At 45.8% G+C, this 21,184-nt stretch overlaps 1 protein-coding gene across 1 annotated transcript in view; it reads right to left on the minus strand.

The window, feature by feature from the left end:
• MRC1 (mannose receptor C-type 1) overlaps positions 1–21,184 on the minus strand; it is an 841,411-nt gene that overhangs the window by 485,985 nt on the left and 334,242 nt on the right. The window contains exons 14-15 of the mRNA XM_085631521.1: positions 17,023–17,110; positions 12,287–12,419 (exon numbers count right to left, since the gene is read on the minus strand). Coding sequence (XP_085487647.1) covers positions 12,287–12,419; positions 17,023–17,110 — 221 coding nt within the window. The remainder of the gene's footprint in view (positions 1–12,286; positions 12,420–17,022; positions 17,111–21,184) is intronic.

A 21,184-nucleotide genomic window follows, 5' to 3' on the forward strand; every position in this document is an offset into this window, starting at 1 on the left:
AATTAATAAGATTTTTTCTTCCACTCATCCCTTTTCTTTTTCTCATACTTTTTTTAGGAAGTCTATCTCCCATCTGGGATCATTGCACTTGCAGCATTAGAATAATTGACTTACTACTAGCTGTAGCATTTCAGCAAATAACTAAAAATTGGAAGGATTACACCAAACTATCTTATAAAGCCTGGTGGTATGCAGTTTGCTATAATCACAGACTAGACACGACCTTTGTATACCCCTTAACCTTAGCTTCTAAACGACGAGAACTATGGGATCCAGTTACAGTTTTTTCTTATATGAGTGCTCGTACCTCTCTGTCCTTATCCCCATTACAGCAAGAAGTCCTCAAACCTCCATGACTTCTTTTTGCTCTTTGCCAAACAGTATACTCCTTTTTATTTTGTTCTCAACTTTTCCTGTGATTGTAATGTATATCTTATTACCCTTTTCTCATGCCTTATTTTATACCAAGTGCCAGTTTTTCCTTAGAAATGTTCTCAATTTATGATACCTTTTATTATAATATATGTTATTGCCATGATTTAACCTGTTATATGCTTTTGGTTGTTATCTTTTTCTTATTATTTTTTTTTGTCTTATTTTGTAATATTTGAGCATTGTTCTTTCAATAAACTCTTTCTGAACTTAAACAAAAAAAAACTAATTGCATAATAGACTAAAATACTACTCAGGGTTTAGCCAAAATGTGCTTGACAATGTATCGAGCCACTGGCTCAATAGGGTTGAGAAAAGCAGGCCAATGGTTTGAAGGAGTTTGACCAAATACCTTTGTTATAACCAGGCTGCCTTGCCTCAATTGGAGTCAGATCATACGTAACTGGTTTCTAATTGGAACTTCTTGTGGGATAAAAGAGAAACTAACTTCCAGCATTTGTCTAGAAATGCCACTATCTACCTAATTGGTTTTTAAAACGAGACACAAACATATCTGCATGCCAAAACTGCAATTGCGGAGCTTGCGATATCATGTTACTTGCATTGCAACAAATTGTACCCAATGTAATTTTCAAAAATCCAATAGTCCCTCTACCTTCTATCATTTTACTATTTTTGTCTCAAAATTAACTCTTCTCACGCTTCTCCAGAGAAATATGCATGGGAGATGAATGTGACATACGCGCTGTATCTAATATGTAAAACAGAAAAGTGCCAGGGCTCAAAGTTTTGCTCAGAAACCTGCAGCCAGCATTAGTGAAGGTTGGGATGTCGAATACCAAGTCTGCTAATCTTGATTCCACCTCACGCCTATTTAAAACACCAATAGACACTCCACTCTCTGCCTGTTTACCTCATTCTTTTAGGGTTTTTTCTGTCCCTGCTTTCTCCTTTTGTCTCTGTTTTTTATGTCGAGCCTGAGCCAGCACGCATGCGCTGCTCTGGCGATCTGCTGTAGTAGAGTATGGAAGAGAAGCCCCGCCCATTCTCCTCCCATATTTGTCATTGGCTTCTGTGTTTGTCCTTCGTAAATGCTGGCTTCTGATTGTGTAATTAGCTTGTTAGTCCCTCCTGAGAACGGCCATGTTTTCATTTGTAACCTCCCAAAGCTACTGGTCCCTTTACTTTGGTTGTTACACGGTACGTGTTATTTAGTCTTGTAAGAACTATTTTCTTTCTTGAGTTTCTCCTACTTGAGGCACGACGATGTGCTTTGCTTAAATTCAGCGCACAATGCGCGCTTTTACTTTTAAAGCAGCAGGGACAATGCAGCCGTTTGTTTACAATGTGATAGGTGTCGCATTTAAATGCAAGACCTATAGCATTACAAATATTTTTATTGTTTTCCTGTTGAAGACAGCTAACTATTTGAGTTTCTGTCAGTACCTCACGTACTTGTCTTTCCTAGGTATCTATGGACGCGAATTGCTTCCGTAACAGAAAAGAAAGATGCAGGTGCAACGAGTCTGCGCTGTAAGCGGCTTCCTCACTGGATGCTGGCCGCCATTTTGTTCCCCCCCGACTGCGGCTCCTGAGTCTGCGCAGCCTGCAACGTTTACTGAGCGGTCTGGGACCTTATTACCCTTGGCTCAGTCTCTCGTTTGAAAGACGCGTTCAAGAGCTGCAGGGAAATAGATATACACATATATATTTGTGTTGTGTCAATGTATGGTGCAGCTTTCGGGCAAATTATACCAGAGCGTCTGGTTGATGTAGCCTTTCTCAATACAACCATACATCAGGTAGGGTAAATACCTTTATGTATTCACAGACAATATTTTGAGTCCTATGCTGCATTATAGCAACCTAATACATTCTGGAAGTTGGAGTTTTTATTAGCTCTTATTGACCTACCTTGATTACCACTCTTGGCAGCACGGATTTTTGTGTTTAAAAACCCCGGGTCTTCCGCTATCCCCAATGCTTTTTGCATTGGCACTGGAGCCATTGGCCGTGTGGATACAAGGGGACCCAGTGGTGAGGGGCATAGACCTGGGGGGTGGCTGGGAGGAGCGTATTTCTCTCTATGCAGACGACATTCTGCTGTATGCTCACAACCCAAGACAAACGTTCCATCGCCTCATACATATCATACAATCCTTTGGTACTTACTCCGGTTACTGCATCAATTGGGATAAATCACCGGTGTATTCATTGGCGGGGGAGCTACCGCCCTTATCGTCGGCGTGTTCCGAACTGGTTCCTAGGGACACGTTCAAGTACTTGGGTCTATGGATCACCAAGAATGAGGACGAATTTATGCGGCTTAATGTACAGGCACAGCTGGTTCGACTGCGAGAGGATGTCGCCCACTGGAACCTCTTTCCCGTCTCCCTGATGGGCAGAGCGGTCATTTTTAAAATGATGGCCCTCCCACGACTCACGTATGTGGTCCAGAATACCCCGTCAACTGGGTGAATTTACACAGCTGCTGGGCTTCCGGAAATGGAGTCTAATAGGGATTGAACACCTGGGGGATGTCTGGAAGGCCAGGAACATGTTGGACTTTGACACATTGCAAAGGCAGTTCCAAATGGGGAGGGGAGAGTATCTGCGGTACCGACAATTGCGACACGCACTCTATTGCCACTTACAAGCAGGGACCCGGTTGCCTGAATACTCGCCACTCGAGGACCGCCTACTTCTAGACTCCATGATTGATAAGGCTATCTCTTTGACATATCACAAATTGGTCAATAACACCCCAGACTGTTTGGCCTGTTGCGGGAGGCTTGGGAATCTGATGTGGGTCTCCCAGAGGACGACGACTGGGCTGAGGCGCTACAGGCCCCCTGGGAAATAGCTATAAGACCGAGGACTCAGCTGATTCAGCTTCGCATTCTGCATAGATCATAAGCCTCTCGAACAGTTTACGTTTGAATGGGCACTTGCATGACTGATGAGTGTGTGCGGGGCTGTGGGGAGACAGGGTCTTTCTTCCATATATTGTGGACATGACCTAGGATCCAAACATATTGGGAAGGTGTAACCCGGATAATGAGGGATGTGGCGGGTGAAGACGTCCCGCTTGAGCCTGGGTGGCTCATTTTGGGTGTGACTTGTGAAACAATGTGGCCGCAATGGACCAAGGCCTGACTAGCTCTGGCAGGGGGGTGGCCAAAAGGAACATCGCCCACGTGTGGGGAGCAGAGACACCCCCCACACTTGCAGCCTGGAAGAAAGACCTTGACTGGTGCTATGGGGCAGAGCGAGTGATATATCAGAGCCGGGGATGCCCCCGGAAAGGGGAAAAGATATGGGGAGCCTGAGCCCAGTACAGAGGGTATGACTGAAAGGCAGTTGGGAGCGGGGCGCATCAATGCAGGAGAGCTGCTGCCGGGACTTACGACGAGAGAAGATTGCTGATATAATATGGCCGCATATGTTGGGGTGCATGTTGCGCATTGGGAACCCCGTATTGCTTGTCTCTTCAAATAAGCCATTATTACCCGATAATGTCCTGAAGCTTGTTTTTGTTTCAATAAAAAGATTTATTTAAAAAAAAAAGGGTCTGAAGTAGTCCCCCTAAATTGGGGGTCTGAGGAGGCGAGTTACATGAGGCAAGGTTCTTGAAGTGAGAAATGTGGTATAGTAAATAGGCAATCCAATGTTCAAGTGACACAGGACTGTCTTGTCACAGAATGGAGGAATGCGAATTTGAGGTGGTAGTATAACGAAGGGCGTTCGGTAAGAACATATTAAGTTATGTCAAGTTAGGGGGGTTTTGTTTATGGAATTTAGAGGGAGGGTACTTGAAGAGTGTGTCGTTTTGAAGTTACTGCTTTATTCTGGCATCATTCTTCAGGTTTCACAGATTAATACATCTTATACATACCTCGGTTCAAGAGCCTTGTGCACATTACGTTTCTATCCATCCTTCCTCTCTTATAGGAAATATGTACAGTGATAGTGGCGTACTGACCATTGTGCTGCCAAATTAACATTTTTGTGACAATCTAGTGCTGTACACACACAGGACAACCGCGGAGGAACACACAAAGGTGTTTTTCACAGTAGTGTGAAGCTTCTGTCTATTATTGATCAAATTACTTTTTTATGATCATTAAATAATAGTTTTTTTTATAAATCGCACCTTGCAGTTTTCTGACAGTGTTTTGCTGATCTTATTGCTTTGAAAGGGACAACCTGCGGGAGCCTTGTCAATGAAATTGTTTTATTTCAGTAAGCGATAGATGTTCATTGGTCCTTATAACAGTACACATATTGTACATGTTTCTTAAAGAAGGGGTGCTTCCATCTATTCTAGTGTCAAAGAGGTCACGTTCTTTTACCAAAAGTGGTGCCCTTTCGGGAACAAGTTTTCTAATTCTGTCCTTTGTCTTATTAAGGATTTCATGTTCCTGCCAGATGGTAATTTTCTTCAGTGCCCATTATAGGGGTGAGTGGATCTATGCATCTGTGCTCTTTACACAAACTCAAGCAGATACTATGGCTGACACTCCTTTGGTATGCACAATTATAATGCATTCCTATTATGCGTTCCAAAGCAGTGCCGGTCCTCTTGTTTTCTACAGCTTTGCCCAATTCAATAGTGGGTGTGCGTGTTTATTCTGGGCAGTAATCCAGAATATCTCTGCACACGTACAGGGGGGGGGGGGTGCATTGTGAAAACAATCTGGGATGACTTGTGTGCATTAAAATTAAGCGTCCCAAACTTCACAGTCAGTTCAAAGTTTTTCCTTTCTCCACTAGTCAAGACAGAAACGGAGCAACACATGAAAAACTTCCTCTGATACGTTGAGTGCTGGGAAGAGGATAACGGCTCCTTTCGAGTTATTAAGGACCAAATATATATTACTCCGAAGCGGTCCCTATTGCATTTCTCTTCCTTCTTTCCCATTTTTCTGTTTTCTCTTTTTCGCTCTGGATCAAAGCCTGTTAAAGAAAGATGTGTGAAGTTTTCAAAAATGAGTGCTGGTGGGGCTTGCCTCCAACCACTGGCTCAAATACAGCACTGTGTACAGGGCCATTGGAGGCTCTGTGTAAATGAAGCAGGGGTCCAAACTTATTCCCCAGTCCCCACATATTGGATTCTGAATTCCTGGAAAATAGTCCTTCATTTGCTGCAAACTGAAATCAGAGGCTCTTTTATCATATGATCAATCCCGTTGAACAGGGAGTTGCTCATCCCTTTCCCTTTAATTTCTAATTGGCCCCAGAGCATGGGGTTCCCGGTGCCTCTGAGAGGCATGGGGAGGAGGGCTGCACAAACCAGCCCCTTTAATTTCATGTTGGCCCGGAGCATGGCGTCCTTGGAGCATCCTAGATGCTTAGGAATGGAGGCCAATCACCCCTGTAGCCTAAATAAACAAATGTGTCGCCCCCTGTGCGCTGGACCTCTCCCAGGATGTGATTTAAAAAAAATATTGCAGCAGATTCAAATGTTTTTGACTCAGGAAGGGTCACTCTGGGACCCCCCCCACCAGGAATAGAGGACAGGGTATCCTTACCCTGCCCCCTTCTAAAAACTTTTTTCAGGGCTTTGTCCAAGGTCCTGGTCAGAGCTTCTGGACATGGTCAAGCAGGGGAGGCCACCCCGACCCTGTGGGTCTCCATCCATGACACTTTGAGACACCACGGGCAATGGATCGCATCCAGGGCTGGGGCCTTTCACTTCATGGCCCACTGTGATGCTGACCCAGGCCCGGTCAGAGTTGTTGAATTGGGGCAAGCAAGGGAGACCTCCCTGGGGCTGTAGGATCCCATTCTAGGCATTTTGTGAAATGGTGGACCAGTGAAGGGAGTCTAGTGCTTAAACCCAGGGGCCAACAGGGGGTTATTGTCCCAAGGCCCAGTCAGAGCTTCTTCACCCAGACAAGCAGGTGAGACCTCTCCAGTACTGCAGGATCCCATCCTAGCAACTTTGTGACATTGTAGGATTGAAGAAGGAAGCCCTGGGCTGGGGAATTCAAACCCTGGGCATGTCGGAACTCTGACAAGGGGCCAGGACAGAGCATTTTATTCTGGGCAATTAGCGGAGGCATCCCAGGGCCCATGGGTTGCCAAACCTGGCACTTTGCGACATAACACATGAAAAACAAGTCCCTTGGGTCTTCACCCTGGGCCTATCAGAGCACTTCTCATTCTTGTAATCTGTGCACATTGAGTGACATAGTGGGACATTCAGGAGAATATATCAGGCCTCCTGGAGCCCTGACTGGGATTCAAGCTTTAAATGAGTTCTCATTGGGACTTCCAGGGTAGCTTGGAATTCTGAACTTTGAGTCACATTAAACAAATGTCACCTGTGATGTTGGCACAGCAAATTTTGCACCACACATGTTGGCGTGGGTAAAGAACCCCTAATTTGAATTGTGCCCAGGCCTAATAATGATATAACGTGCCCTTTAAGATTAAAAGCTATGAACATCTTTGAATGCTGGAACCCATAAGTGAAGGACCTTAAGATGGGACAAGGACCCCTTTAATTAATAAACTCCATTAGCAGAGTTAAATTGTACCCTCAAGAAACATGTTATAAAAATTAGTGAGAAGTGAGGTTTTCATTGTAAATGGTTAACTTAAAAGGCACATAAACAAAAATATTGCAAAGCACGTACTTTAAGAAAAAGTGCTAGTATTCGTTGTATCCTTAAGAAAGCCTACGCGAATGCACATTTACTTTGTGCACCAAAAAAAGCTTTAAATCCAGCATCATATTAACAGGTAAACAAATGAACATGCAACAGCGATTAGTAACTAGCACAATGTCTTTATGACGTACGAAGGCACACAAAGTGAACAGAATTCCCAGACAAAAAACTGTAAACCAGCAAATATCAGTGTTCTCATGTCAAAAAAAAAATAGACTAAACAGCATACACTAAACTCTAGTCTAACAAAAGGACAACCCGATTCTACATCACTAAACTCAAGTAGGAACAAAAATTTGACCATGTAACCATCCTTTAAATTCTATAGCCTTATGAGACAGTCAAGGGAAGCAACCATCATGAAAAACACATAAAAACGAAAGGCTGAAAGCTGAAGCTGAGTAAACAGAACCTGCTAATTGTACTTCAAGTTGTACTTTTTTAAAAAGAATTTATGACATGAGCTCCGCAGATTCCAGAACTCTTTGTAGCTAGAAATACAAAGGAAATTTACACATTTTTAATTGTGTGTACTGTGCTGGGCATTTATCTGAAAATGTGATAGTTAATTAAAAGCAGAAGCAAATATATTTCCCTACATTACCCTGAAACTGGTCAGTGCCGGTCGCTCCACCCGCCGCGTGGCCCACCTGCGTGTGCCTAGTCCCCGTTTGCCGCCGCCACTGCCGCCACTGCCAGCAACTGTTTCTTGGATTCTTATTGTATTTTATTTTATTGTATTGTGCCAGTACTCTGTTTCTCCCGCTGTTGTGCCCCTGACTGTTTGCCTGCTATCGCCGTTTTCCTCCCCCTGTTTGTCACTGTCGTGCCCCTGATTGCATTTCTGTTCTCTCCGTTCTCCCGCTGATCCACCCCGCTCCCCGCTCCCTGCCGCTGCTCCCCCGTGGCCCCACCCCCGTTCCTTCAGCCTCACCTCACATCGCTCCCCTCCCCACTCGCCACCCCGCTCCCGCCTCCCAGCTGCTCCTCCCTCCTACTGAGTACTTAAGGTGGTGTCCGCGAGGCGGGGAGCTGTGACCTGACCTGACCTGGTCAGTGCCGGTCACTCCACCCGCCGCGTGGCCCACCTGCGTGTGCCTAGTCCCCGTTTGCCGCCGCCACTGCCGCCACTGCCAGTAACTGTTTCTTGGATTCTTATTGTATTTTATTTTATTGTATTGTGCCAGTACTCTGTTTCTCCCGCTGTTGTGCCCCTGACTGTTTGCCTGCTATCGCCGTTTTCCTCCCCCTGTTTGTCACTGTCGTGCCCCTGATTGCATTTCTGTTCTCTCCGTTCTCCCGCTGATCCACCCCGCTCCCCGCTCCCTGCCGCTGCTCCCCAGCGGCCCCACCCCCGTTCCTTCAGCCTCACCTCGCATCGCTCCCCTCCCCACTCGCCACCCCGCTCCCGCCTCCCAGCTGCTCCTCCCTCCCACTGAGTACTTAAGGTGGTGTCCGCGAGGCGGGGAGCTGTGACCTGACCTGACCTGGTCAGTGCCGGTCGCTCCACCCGCCGCGTGGCCCACCTGCGTGTGCCTAGTCCCCGTTTGCCGCCGCCACTGCCGCCACTGCCAGTAACTGTTTCTTGGATTCTTATTGTATTTTATTTTATTGTATTGTGCCAGTACTCTGTTTCTCCCGCTGTTGTGCCCCTGACTGTTTGCCTGCTATCGCCGTTTTCCTCCCCCTGTTTGTCACTGTCGTGCCCCTGATTGCATTTCTGTTCTCTCCGTTCTTCCGCTGATCCACCCCGCTCCCCGCTCCCTGCCGCTGCCCCCCCGTGGCCCCACCCCCGTTCCTTCAGCCTCACCTCGCATCGCTCCCCTCCCCACTCGCCACCCGCTCCCGCCTCCCAGCTGCTCCTCCCTCGCTCCGCCCCCTCCACTCTCCATTTATGGCAGAGTCCGCACGTACGCGCAGCGTTCACGCGCCACGGGTGCGCCAATGGTGTTCCGTAAGCGCGACAAAGGCAAGCCCGTCTGCGCCCGTCCGCGTCTGGACCGCGCCCAGCAGCAGACCCCCTGGCCCCCGCAGATGCCATCCCACCCGCCGGACGTACGACGCCGCCACCCTCAGCGCACTCAACACCGGACACCTCCCCGGCTGCCACCAAGCCACCCCAGGACGCACCAACGGACCCTTCACCTGCCAATCCTGCAAGTTCCCCTGCATCCAGACCTGCAACCAACCCGCACCCGCCAAGCCAAGCACCAACAGCAACCACCTGAAGTGCATCCTGCTCAACACCCGCTCCGACCACAGACACGCCGTGGAAATATGGAACCTGCTCGACACCACATCTCCGGACGTCACCTTCCTCACGGAGACCTGGATGAATGCCTCCTCAGCACCCGACATCGCCATAGCCATCCCGGACGGATACAAGATCACCCGGAGGGACCGCGTCAACCAGATGGGAGGAGGCATCACCATCGTCCACAAGAACACCATCCGCATCACGACCAACTCCGAAGACACCCTCAAAGCCGCCGAACATCTTCACTTCCAGATACACACCGACCCCAAGACCACACTCAGAGGCACCCTCATCTACAGACCCCCCAGGACCCCGCACACAATTCAGCAAAGACATCGCAGACTTCATCAGCCCACACGCCCTCCCCTCCGCTGACTACATCCTCCTAGGGAACCTCAACTTCCACCTGGAGAACAACAACGACAACAACACCACCACCCTACTGGACAACCTCGCCAACCTCGGACTCAAGCAACTGGTGAACACTCCCACCCACTACGCCAGACACACGCTCGACCCAATCTTCTCCTCCAGCAAGTACATCTCCTTCAGCCACTCCACCGGACTCCACTGGACAGACCACAGCTGCGTCCACTTCAGCTTCAGAAAGAGCACCACTCACCACATCCCGCAACAGGTCCCCCGCAGGAACTGGAACAAGATCACCACCGACCAGCTCACCACATCACTGAACCACAACCCTCCCGCCAGATCAACGGACCCCAACCAAGCAGCCCACAACCTCGCGCAGTGGATCACCAACTGCGCCGACGACCTCGCACCCCTGAAAACCCATCCCAGCAGGCCCGGAAGCAAGAAAGCCCTGTGGTTCGACTGCGACCTCAAGAACTCCAAGAAGAACTGCCACACCCTCGAGAAAGCCTGGCGAAAGAACCCGACCACAGACAACATGACCGCCCTCAAGCACGCCACCCGCAAACACCACCAGCTGATCCGCACCACCAAGAAGACAGCATTCAAGGAACGACTAGACAACAACGCACACAACAGCAAGGAGCTCTTCAGTATCGTCAAAGAGCTCTCCAACCCCAGCGCCGGAAACAACGACATCACTCCCTCACAAGACCTCTGCGACTCACTCGCCACGTTCTTCCACAGCAAGATCGCAGACATACACAACAGCTTCGGTGAACAGACCACGCACCCCACCACTGAACCAACGCCCCCCACCACCACCCTCCGCGACTGGACCCCAGTCATCACCGAAGACACCATCCGCACGATGAACACCATCCACTCCGGATCGCCAACTGATCCATGCCCTCACCACGTCTTCAACAAGGCCGACTTTGTCATCGCGCCCCATCTCCGGGACATCATCAACTGCTCCTTCAACACCGCCACCTTCCCGGAGAGCTGGAAACACGCCGAACTCAGCGCCCTCCTGAAGAAACCATCAGCAGACACCACCGACCTCAAGAACTACCGCCCCATCTCGCTCCTCCCGTTTCCTGCCAAAGTCATCGAGAAGACCGTCAACAGACAGCTGGCCGCCTTCCTCGAGACGAACGGATCCCTCGACCACTCACAGTCCGGCTTCCGAGCCAATCACAGCACAGAGACCGCCCTCATCGCAGCCACCGATGACATCCGAAACCTGCTCGACAACGGGGAAACAGCGGCCCTCATCCTCCTGGACCTCTCCGCAGCGTTCGATACTGTCTGCCACCGCACCCTAGTACAACGCCTCAGCAACGTCAGAACCAAGAGAAGGCACTGGAGTGGATCATCTCGTTCCTCGCCGGAAGAACCCAGAGAGTCCGCCTCCCGCCGTTCAGATCTGAGGCCACCGAAGTCATCTGCGGCGTACCACAAGGATCATCACTCAGCCCCACCCTCTTCAATGTGTACATGAGCCCCCTCGCAGCCATCGCACGCCAACACAGCCTCAACATCATCTCCTACGCTGACGACACCCAGCTGATCCTCTCCCTCACCAACGACCCCGCCACCGCCAGAACCAACCTACACGAAGGGATGAGACAAGTAGCCGAGTGGATGAAGAACAGCCGCCTGAAACTGAACTCAGACAAGACGGAAGTCCTCATCCTCGGATCATCACCATCTGCCTGGGATGATTCCTGGTGGCCCCCGGCCCTAGGCAGCGCACCCAAACCAACGGACCACGCACGCAACCTGGGCTTCATCCTGGACTCCTCCCTGTCAATGACAAGACAAGTCAACGCCGTCTCGTCTTCATGTTTCAACATCCTTCGCATGCTCCGAAAGATCTTTTGATGGATCCCCACCGAAACCAGGAAGACGGTCACCCAGGCACTTGTCACCAGCCGACTGGACTACGTAAACACCCTCTACACAGGAACCACAGCCAAACTGCAAAAAAGACTCCAATGCATCCAGAACGCCTCCGCACGACTCATCCTGGATATCCCCCGCCACAGCCACATCTCCGGACACCTGAAAGACCTGCACTGGCTCCCCGTCAGCAAAAGAATCACGTTCCGCCACCTCACCCACGCACACAAAGCCCTCCACGACCTGGGCCCCAGGTACCTCAACAACCGCCTGACCTTCTATACTCCCACCCGCCAACTACGATCGACCAGCCATGCCCTCGCCGCCGTCCCACGCATCCGAAGAGCCACCATGGGAGGAAGATCCTTCTCCTACCTGGCAGCCAAGACCTGGAATTCCCTCCCCATCCACCTCCGGATTACCCGAGACCACCTCACCTTCAGGAAACAACTCAAGACCTGGCTGTTCGAGCAGTAGCGGACCCCTCCCCCCCCCCCAAGCGCCTTGAGACCCCCCGGGTGAGTAGCGCGCTATACAAATTTCTTGATTGATTGATTTCTTCTTGATTGATTGAAACTAAAATTTTTATGTTCAGGGCCTTCGTTTACATTTTCTTCAAATGTTTAATTTGTTATATAATTAGAAAAGCTTAATTCACATATGAGAAGAAATTGAAATTACATACCTTTGCCAATTTGACATATCCAACTGCGAGCAAAATCACAATGAACGTCGTTCCATTTCCTATCAAACTCAGCACAGTTTTCGACGTTCTGCATGTTATTGGGTTCTCCGTAATCCCAGTTTTCATAACCCATCTGTTGGAGCAACACAACTTTGTTTAAAAACGATGTCATACTTTCAAACAGCGAGTCAGATTCACAGACCTTTGTAAGGGCAGGATTGGTTCGCACACATACTCTTTTTTTTGTGGAACACTTACAATTCACAAAGGTTGGTTTTGCACACTTTAAAAGATTTATGCACACAAATATAATTGTTTGAGTGAGCAGGGGATGGTTTTCCCAGGTCTAGAATGCCCTGTGAGTTTTGAGACAACTCACATACCTGTTTGCAGGCACTCACTAACCCTTCCTCCCATTGAAAAGATGGAACACGTATTCCTACAAAACGGGAGTGAATAACTTTCCAGGATGAGGCATTCAGGCATACAGCACTTCCTGCTCCCCCGAAAGGTTCCTTTAACGCATTTATAGGCACAGAGGTAGGATATCAGGGACATACCTGCTATACAAAAACCCTTACAAAAACCTAAGAAATAACGAAAAGATACTTTGCGACATCATACATTACAGCATTAATTATATAATTAATGACATCACATATGACGTAATATGTCGACATAATACATGCCACTGGCTTTTCTTCCGAAGCCATTCACATGACCTCCTACTTAGCTATTGGCAGGACTAGCTATTGTCCCCAGTGTGTCCTGTCAATCACCACTTATGCACACCCACCAACATCCCCAGCAACAACTGACACCTCTTGTATATGGTTTGACACTGCTGCCCCGGTGCTCCTTAACCTGCCAGGTCACTGACACTCTCTGCCAAGCCATGGCATTGCCCTGTTTTGATTCAATGTTTCTCCTGCCCAGACATTGGGGACCCCACCAAGGCAGGACTCCCACCAGCCCAGATTCTGAGATGATGGCCCTGCCTTTGTCATCCACTTCACTATCTCTTATCCCATCGACCAGCCAAAAATTCCTTCTCCCTACTAAGACGCACATGTTCTGCCTATGCAATGACGCACACACTTAGGCCTAAAAAATAACAACTGAATGAATGGATGAATAATCATTTTATACAGCACATAGCTACTCCTGCAAGGAGTGTCCCAGCGCTGAGCAGTCTGAAGCCTGCTGAAGAGGCAGAATACAACTCTGATTCTTCTGATGACCACAGCCCACTCCTCACCTCTAGCTTCTGCCCAGCTAACCCTCAATGGATGTGCACTGTCCTATTGTCCTAGTTTGCCTCTAACTCTGCCCTCCTACAATCAGATGCTTAGGATTTACTCACTGCCTTTCATAAACATTGTTTTACTCCCTCAACGCACCCATGCATACACACCACAGGCACAAAGAAAGACAGGGGCTCGTACAGTGCTTAATTTGAGCAGGTGGGTGCAGTCGGGTCCACTTATCAGATGCAACAGACATGATCAAAGAAAACCGTGAAAAAGGAAGAAAGAGATGAAACATAGCCGGCAAGAGTGGGATAACGGAACGGGGAGTTATACATTTAACTGGCAAAGAGACAGGTGCATTTAGGCATCAATGAAACACATCTAAGGTAAAAAGAAAGTTTTTCACCGTAGAATTCCTCATTTCTAAAGTACCTGTAGACAGTGAGTTGTAAGGAGAATGCGCAATAATATGGCGATGGTACCACCGGGCTAAACTGAAGTCACTCTTACTCCAAAAAGACTAATATTAATAAATGTGAAAGAATGCACTGTCCGTGGTCTCTAGACTCAACTGTAGCCACGCCTGTGAAGCATCAATATTGGGTCAACACAGGGGCGTAACGCAAGCTCCTGCAGCCCCTGGCCAAAGGAAGGTCAGCTCACCATCTGCTAACTGAGGTCTGCACTGCTTTCGATGAAGGATCCAATATCTTGGTGGAGTGGAGCCATTCTTGCACTGGAGTAGGGGTTTCCTGGGGCGAAATGAAAATGAACTACAATTTTGGGGGATTTTAACCTTAATCACTGCAACGTCATCCAGGATTGTGTGCCTCAGAAGTCGAGGCCACAAACAGAGTTATCAGCAGGAGATGAAACTTTCAAGTAAAGTTGGGTATCATCAGTATGTTGGTGGTAAGATATGTTGGATTTGTGTATGATATCAGCCAGAGGTTTCAGGTACAGTTTGAAATCAAATATTGAAGAAGCAGGACCTAACACGAGGGTTGTGCTACCCAAATATACAGATACTGGGTTGAGCAATGAGCAGTTCGATTTGTTTACTGGCTAGATAAGATTTGAAACAGTCAAGGATCTTTTCCTTCAATGTCCATGTGGTCTTTCATAATATGACTGTTGATATCAAGTTGACAGTATTGAATTCAGCAGTAAATTGAGTAAAATCAACAGGCGCAAGCCATCATTATCCAAGAAGCGTAGGGTTTCAACCACTTTCGCGAAAGCCGTCTTGGTATTGTATCTTGCTTTGAAACCAGACTGGAATTAATCGAAGTTGTTACCTTTTACAAATTACGGGGCATATTTACAAGCCCCTTGCGCCACTTTTGCGTCACTTTTCCCATGTTAAAAGTGGCACAAGGGGTTTGTAAATATGTCCCTACTTATTTTAGTTTTACCTCAGCTTTCCAGGATATTGGCAAAGAATGGAAGCCCAAAAAGTGGGCAGTAATTATTTGCATCTCCCTGTTCTCCCATAAGTCTTTAAAGAGAGAAGGCACTAGACCTATTTTTAGACAGTATGGAAACACTCAAGAGATTACTGTAAGAACTTTGTATCTTCACCCATATTTGGGAACAATTCCTTGCTGTACATTATGTTATCTGAATACGTCTTGGAATTGCTATCTCACACTGCCGCTTTGGTAGCTTGGCATCACATGCTCTGATAGATAACTGTGCAATCTTTTGGCTATTCAATTTTCTTTCCTATGTTTGATAGCTCTGTTGATATATTCGGTCTTTGAATTGATAACAGGAACTCGTCTTAAAACCATCTCCAGGCTAAATCCTTTTATGAATCATCCCCATCTCTTTCTTCATCGCAGCCACTAATGTGCCTACTTACAAATCTCTTCCATACCAGCTCTAGCTCTTGCCTCTGATATTTCACATATATTTTACCTGCCTCTCTTTTCACTTATGCCACATTTGTGCTCTGTTTATAATTCCGAACTAATTAATGTACTTTGCAATATACTGATGCAAAAAAAAAATCTGCAAAGAACCTTTATCCCTAGCATGAGAGACGCGAGAGCAGTATATTATTATATGATATCACATACTTATTAGGCATTTAATTAAAGAACAACAGTTTTTGAACTGTCAAGTTATCATTAGGGACCATTGAAGTCGATTAAAAATAAAGATGTAAAAATGAGGTGGTACTTCTCTCCATGCAATGTAGTGGGACCTCTCATTTTGTTTTATGACACTGCTGTAAAAGAGACTTTTGCAAACGCTCCTGCCTTACATACTTTTAAAGATCAGATGGTGCCAAAGCCAAGCCTACTCACAGGGATAGTGGGAGCTGTCCAAGAACTATGAGCCTTTCTGCCTTTCCACCAAACAATCTATAAAAAGCTGTACTACTATGAGAAAAGTCATTTCCCCCAAAAGGTCTATGATTATCAGATAGCAATTTTGTCAAACCATATTGGCCTTATATATGAGGCCCCCTGCGCAACTGGAACGTCACTTTTTGTGACATTCCGTGGCACAGGATTTAGCTACATTTTTTGGCCTTAATCCTGCCTCGTAAATATCGTTACCTTTACCTCAGCTTTCTGAGTTAAATGGGCGTACAGTGGGTGATGCTGGGGGCGTTCCCAGTAACATCCATGGCTTTTTGACACTGCCCCAGATTTACGAGAAATCGTAAATCTGAGGTAGCGTCAAAAACATACGCCTCCCCAGGGAAGGCATAAGTGAGGCCCAACGAGGAGACATATCTTTATTTCTCATAGTTTTTCCTTATTCTATGTGTGTTGCATTCTGCAGCAAACATAGAAAGAAGAAAAAGCCTCTTGAGATTATTTTTGTGCAGGAAGGTTTCCCTTCCTGCACATAAATAATCATCCCTGCAACAGAGGCCCCCTTGCACCATGATGCTCGCCGGCGCAGGGGAAAAGGACAGGAATGCGCCATATCTGATAGATATGGGGCATTCCTGGCCTTTCCTTTTGCCGTAGAGCAGTTCAGCAGGAAGGCGTGCGGCGCTGCCCTACGGCGAAACCTCATAAATGAGGCTCTTAATCTTTATTAGATTAATCTTTCCTCAAATCCAAGTGAGGATATGAAGTTAAAGATATCAGTTATCAGACCATGATAAGAAGTGAAACAAATGTTAAAACATATTCTAGTCCAGACGATTGAAGTAGTCCTTGCTTACACTCTTTGTGATTGGCATCATCATCCTTGCATACCTTTGACATATCATTGCACATGACCAAGGAAACTAAATCAAAGATTATTATCATACAAATGTACCGACAATCCCATTCAGTTTCAAAAACATTGTAAGAAAATGGGGACCAGTATCAATCCCTTTTGATTTTCTTGTGCATGCCCACATGGCATCTTGTGAGATGGTGGATATACATTTAGCATAGTGATACTAGTCTAAAATATACGCTAGAAATCAAGATTTACAGGAATTTATTGTCTGAAAAGAAAAATATATGTACTCACTGGAGATCCATCTGACCAACCAAATCCTTCTTCCGCATCCACCCTATGTAGACCAATCCAGTAACTTTCCAAATAAAGTGCGTCTTCCCTTAAAAACATAAATAAAATTATGTTACTGTGATATTTGTCACCACTGCGTCTCAAGTGAAATGTGTCTCCACCGGTACTTTAGGAAAGCCTTCTATTCAGAAATCTATACTCTAGCTTGCTAAGAAATTTCACTGGAGCCCAAAACCTCTAGAAACTGAAAAAAGAAGCTGCTAAGCTTTGTATCTTCTCACAAAATTAAGGGGATGAATCAATTTAGCCAAAAAATGCAAGGTGCTCTATTATCTGAGATGAATACAAAAAGACATGGTTACTAAACCCTCGCCACACTTCTTCCTGCATCACAATGATTATCTTGGTGGTTTAAACTGATAGAAATTCCAAGCTGCAGCATCTATTTTAGGGGTTGCCTCTGAACTAGGTATGCAGAAAATCTATGCCACACTAAATCATTTATTAGCTAACTATAGAGTTTGATTGGCCGCATTGTTTGGAGACAAATGTTCCTAAAAAACTCAGTATAGGAATACCATTGCAGAGCTGAGGAGTGGGGGCTGAGTGCTGACAACTGGTCTAGTGCACCGACCGAAACAGAGGAAAACACATAAGGAAAGGAAGAAAGAATAATGACTAGAAAGACAAATGGGAGGATAACATAAGAAAAGCTGGGTCAAAGACCATAAGGATAGAAAAATAAAAGATGTAAAAGAAAGGGGATTGAGAGAAAGTGACAGGAAACAAAATAAAGAATAAAGGCATGAAACAAGAGAAGAAACAAAATGAGAGAAAGATGGGCATGGAAGAAGAAACAAGGTAAAACAAGAAGAACTAATGAGGAAAGACATTATTTTGGAAGAGGAAATAAGAGAAAGGGAAAATGAAATAATGAAAGGGGAGAAGAAAGAAAAGAGAATGAAGAAAGAATAGGCTGGGTCAGAAAATACATTCTAAAGAGTTGGAAGATGAAAATAAACAAGAAAGAGAAGAAAGGTAGAGAATGAAAGAAAAGAGGACACGTTAAAAGTAGAAATAAGCAGACAAAGAAATAAAAGAATGAATGACAAAAGCAAGATAGGGAAGTATTCGAAAGGAAGTATTATTTGCAATGCAAGGGACAAGAACAAAAACAAGCATTTGCAATGCAATAGGTCTCGCATTTACGCGAGTTTAAGCTATTGGCATTGTAAATGACAATGCCTTTTATTTATGTTTTAAAAGCAAAAATAAAAGGCATTGTCATTTACAATGTCAATAGCTCAAACTCTCGTAAATGCGGGACCTATTGCATTGCAAATGTTTGTTTATTCCAGTCTTCTATAAAACATCACTACATTTTTTTGCCTCCTGCCGCATAGTCAGTGAAATATTGGAAATAATATGCCTTTACATATCTTCTGGCTTAAATATGGAGGTTACCATGAGCATTACATGAGTTAATCCCAAATAGACATGGCATTGCCAGTAAATGCGGATCTGAGCTTTAACTTTTCTAACTTTTTTTACATCCGATTCTAGACAAATATAATGAGCGCAGAACCCTCATCTACACAGAAATCTTGTAAATAGCTGCAATGAGGGGGGCCTAGATAGTCACTGAGGAGCAACGGCTACTAGCTAAATTATTGAGGAGTGACACAGAGGCTATACAATGACTATTTTAAGAACTTCACATACACATTGAGAGCAAGTGCTTAAAGACAACAGCCTTGGCGAGCGTCGCAAACAGGAAGGGGAGTGGCCGCCTACAATAATAAACAAGTGGGAGGGGTGGGGGGAGTGCAGCCGCGAGCAGGGACACACAGCGTTTACCTTGCGGGAGCGAGCACGATAATTACAAACAGATTTCACCAAAGCTCGCTCCTGCAAGGGAAACGCCAAACGTGCACGCGTTGCAATTGAAAGCAATGCAAAGTGTGCACGTTTTTGGGCAAAAAAGCTGATCGATTTCAAGAGGTCCTCTCCTAAGCAGCGCATGCGCGCTGCGTAGGTGAAACCTAATAATGGAGATGGAGGATAGAGAATGTTAATTTTCTAGAAGTATGAAATACGGAGAGTAGCACAAAAAAAGAAAGCAGAAATTGAAAAGACGGCCTGAGAAGAAGAAACAGTAATGTGACTTTTACCTTTGGGGTTTCCAAGTAATTTTCAGAGTGAAAAAACACGGGGATAGATGAGAGCAGTTAACAGGTACGGAAAGGCCTAAAGTTAAAGTGAAGTGATATATAAGAGGAGGTGAAGTTTGTAATTGAGAGTTTGTTATGTATTCATAGTGACCATTCTTTAGACTAAACGTTATCTGCAGATCCTCAACAATTCACCAGCGACAGGCGATGCAACACAGAAGAATAAAAAAAAAAAAACATCTTCTGTGTCTTGGCAGCTTGTTCTCTCATCCCATTCCACTTTCGCCTTGACATCCATGGCCTACTGTCTGTATCCTGTGTCAAAGAGGCAGGCGAGGTCTCATGATTCCTGTGGATCCATGGCTTCCCTGACTTTACACAGGATAAGCAGGGAGAAGAGATGAAGTCCGAGACTCGGACAGCTGAGAAGGAGACAGGAGGAAAATATAAAGAAACAGAAAAGAGAAAGACTAACATAGGAGTGTGGCAAAAAGCACACCAGAACACGAGGATGAGAAATGAGGCATAAACAGTAATTTAGAGTCGGACAGGGAGTGAGAAAACACTGGAAACAGCCAGGGCATGGGTTGCATTGGTGGAGCTTCTAAAGCTCCCAGAGGAGGCGAGGGATGACCCTTCAGTAGAGGAGGCCCCTGACAATGCAGGTTGAAACCCTCACCCTAAAATTCGGCTGGTTGCCAAATGTCGACATGAGCACACTGAGTTAATTGTCCCCTGGCTGATGACCCAGCGATGTAGACCCACTATAGCATAGGGCCGAGCTAAGCACAGCACAACGCTGGTGTACAAAGATATGAAGCTGATTATACGTGAATCGCCTGGGGGAGGGGAGAAAGTAGGTTAGTTACGGAAGGGTTCATGATTGAACAGAGATCACAAGGACTAATGATAGAGAACTCTGTGGAGTAATAACACATTATATGGTTTCACCAATAAGTAGGGGGCTGCTGGAGATGGGCTTGGAGCACCCGAAGCAATTCCCACTCCACAATAGGAAGTAACTGACTCTTATGGCTAAGAATGTTGATTCACAACAATTGTAATCAGAAGTCCATTATTACTGTATGACTGTTTTAAAACCCAATAAAATTTGTTATTTAATAAAACAGCAATTTGGAGTGAAAAGGGGAACCCATTGAGGCAGTGGCGATTGAGAGATGGATATTTAGAAGAGTGTAATATTGGGAAAATGATGGTGAGAGGATCAGAGAAAAGCAGGTGATTCAAAGAAGAAGTAGAGAAGTGACACTGACAAATTTGTTGAGGGTTTCTCATTGCATATTGTGTGTGTTCTGATCACCATGTTGTTCCTGGAGGACATTTTTCCTTGGCATACTGTAGGCATTTTAAGCATTATAATCACCGAGCCATAATGTAGTCTTCATTGGCATATTGTGGGCAGTCTTTGGATCTCTGAAATAAAGATAGCCACGGTATAAAATGGCCTTCCTTAGAATACTGCCAGCATCCGTGAATTATTGAGGCATGTGTCATTTGAGGCACTGGTATGGCAATATCTTGCATATGGTGGTCTCCTATGACTTCAGACAGGCTCCTTCGCAGAAAATAGGTATTCCTGAACTTGGTAGCTATCACAGGTTTATAATGGGAATCCCTAGGCTGTTACTGTGGTACTTCAACATGTAAGGCAGATTCTGTCCCTGTGGTGCAATACTAGATGTGAGTGTTGTTGAATATTGGAAATTGCTATTTGAAGATCAACCTGGGAGGTATAGTACAAATGAAATTCCATTTTTTTTCATAGGACAAATTATTTTTAAAACAATTACAAGATTTGCTGTGTAGAAATGACTGTGTTTACCGGAAATGAAAAGCTGATATTTGGGAAACATTTTTCAGAAAATGTAACATGCATGGGTAAAATGGTTTAATGTACATGTTTTATTTAAATATTCTATGTGAACACAGATTCATGCGGCACTTGAAACAGATTTTGCTGATGCCATGTC

Source organism: Triturus cristatus, chromosome 10 (genome assembly GCF_964204655.1).
Source record: "Triturus cristatus chromosome 10, aTriCri1.1, whole genome shotgun sequence".
NCBI lineage: Eukaryota > Metazoa > Chordata > Amphibia > Caudata > Salamandridae > Triturus > Triturus cristatus.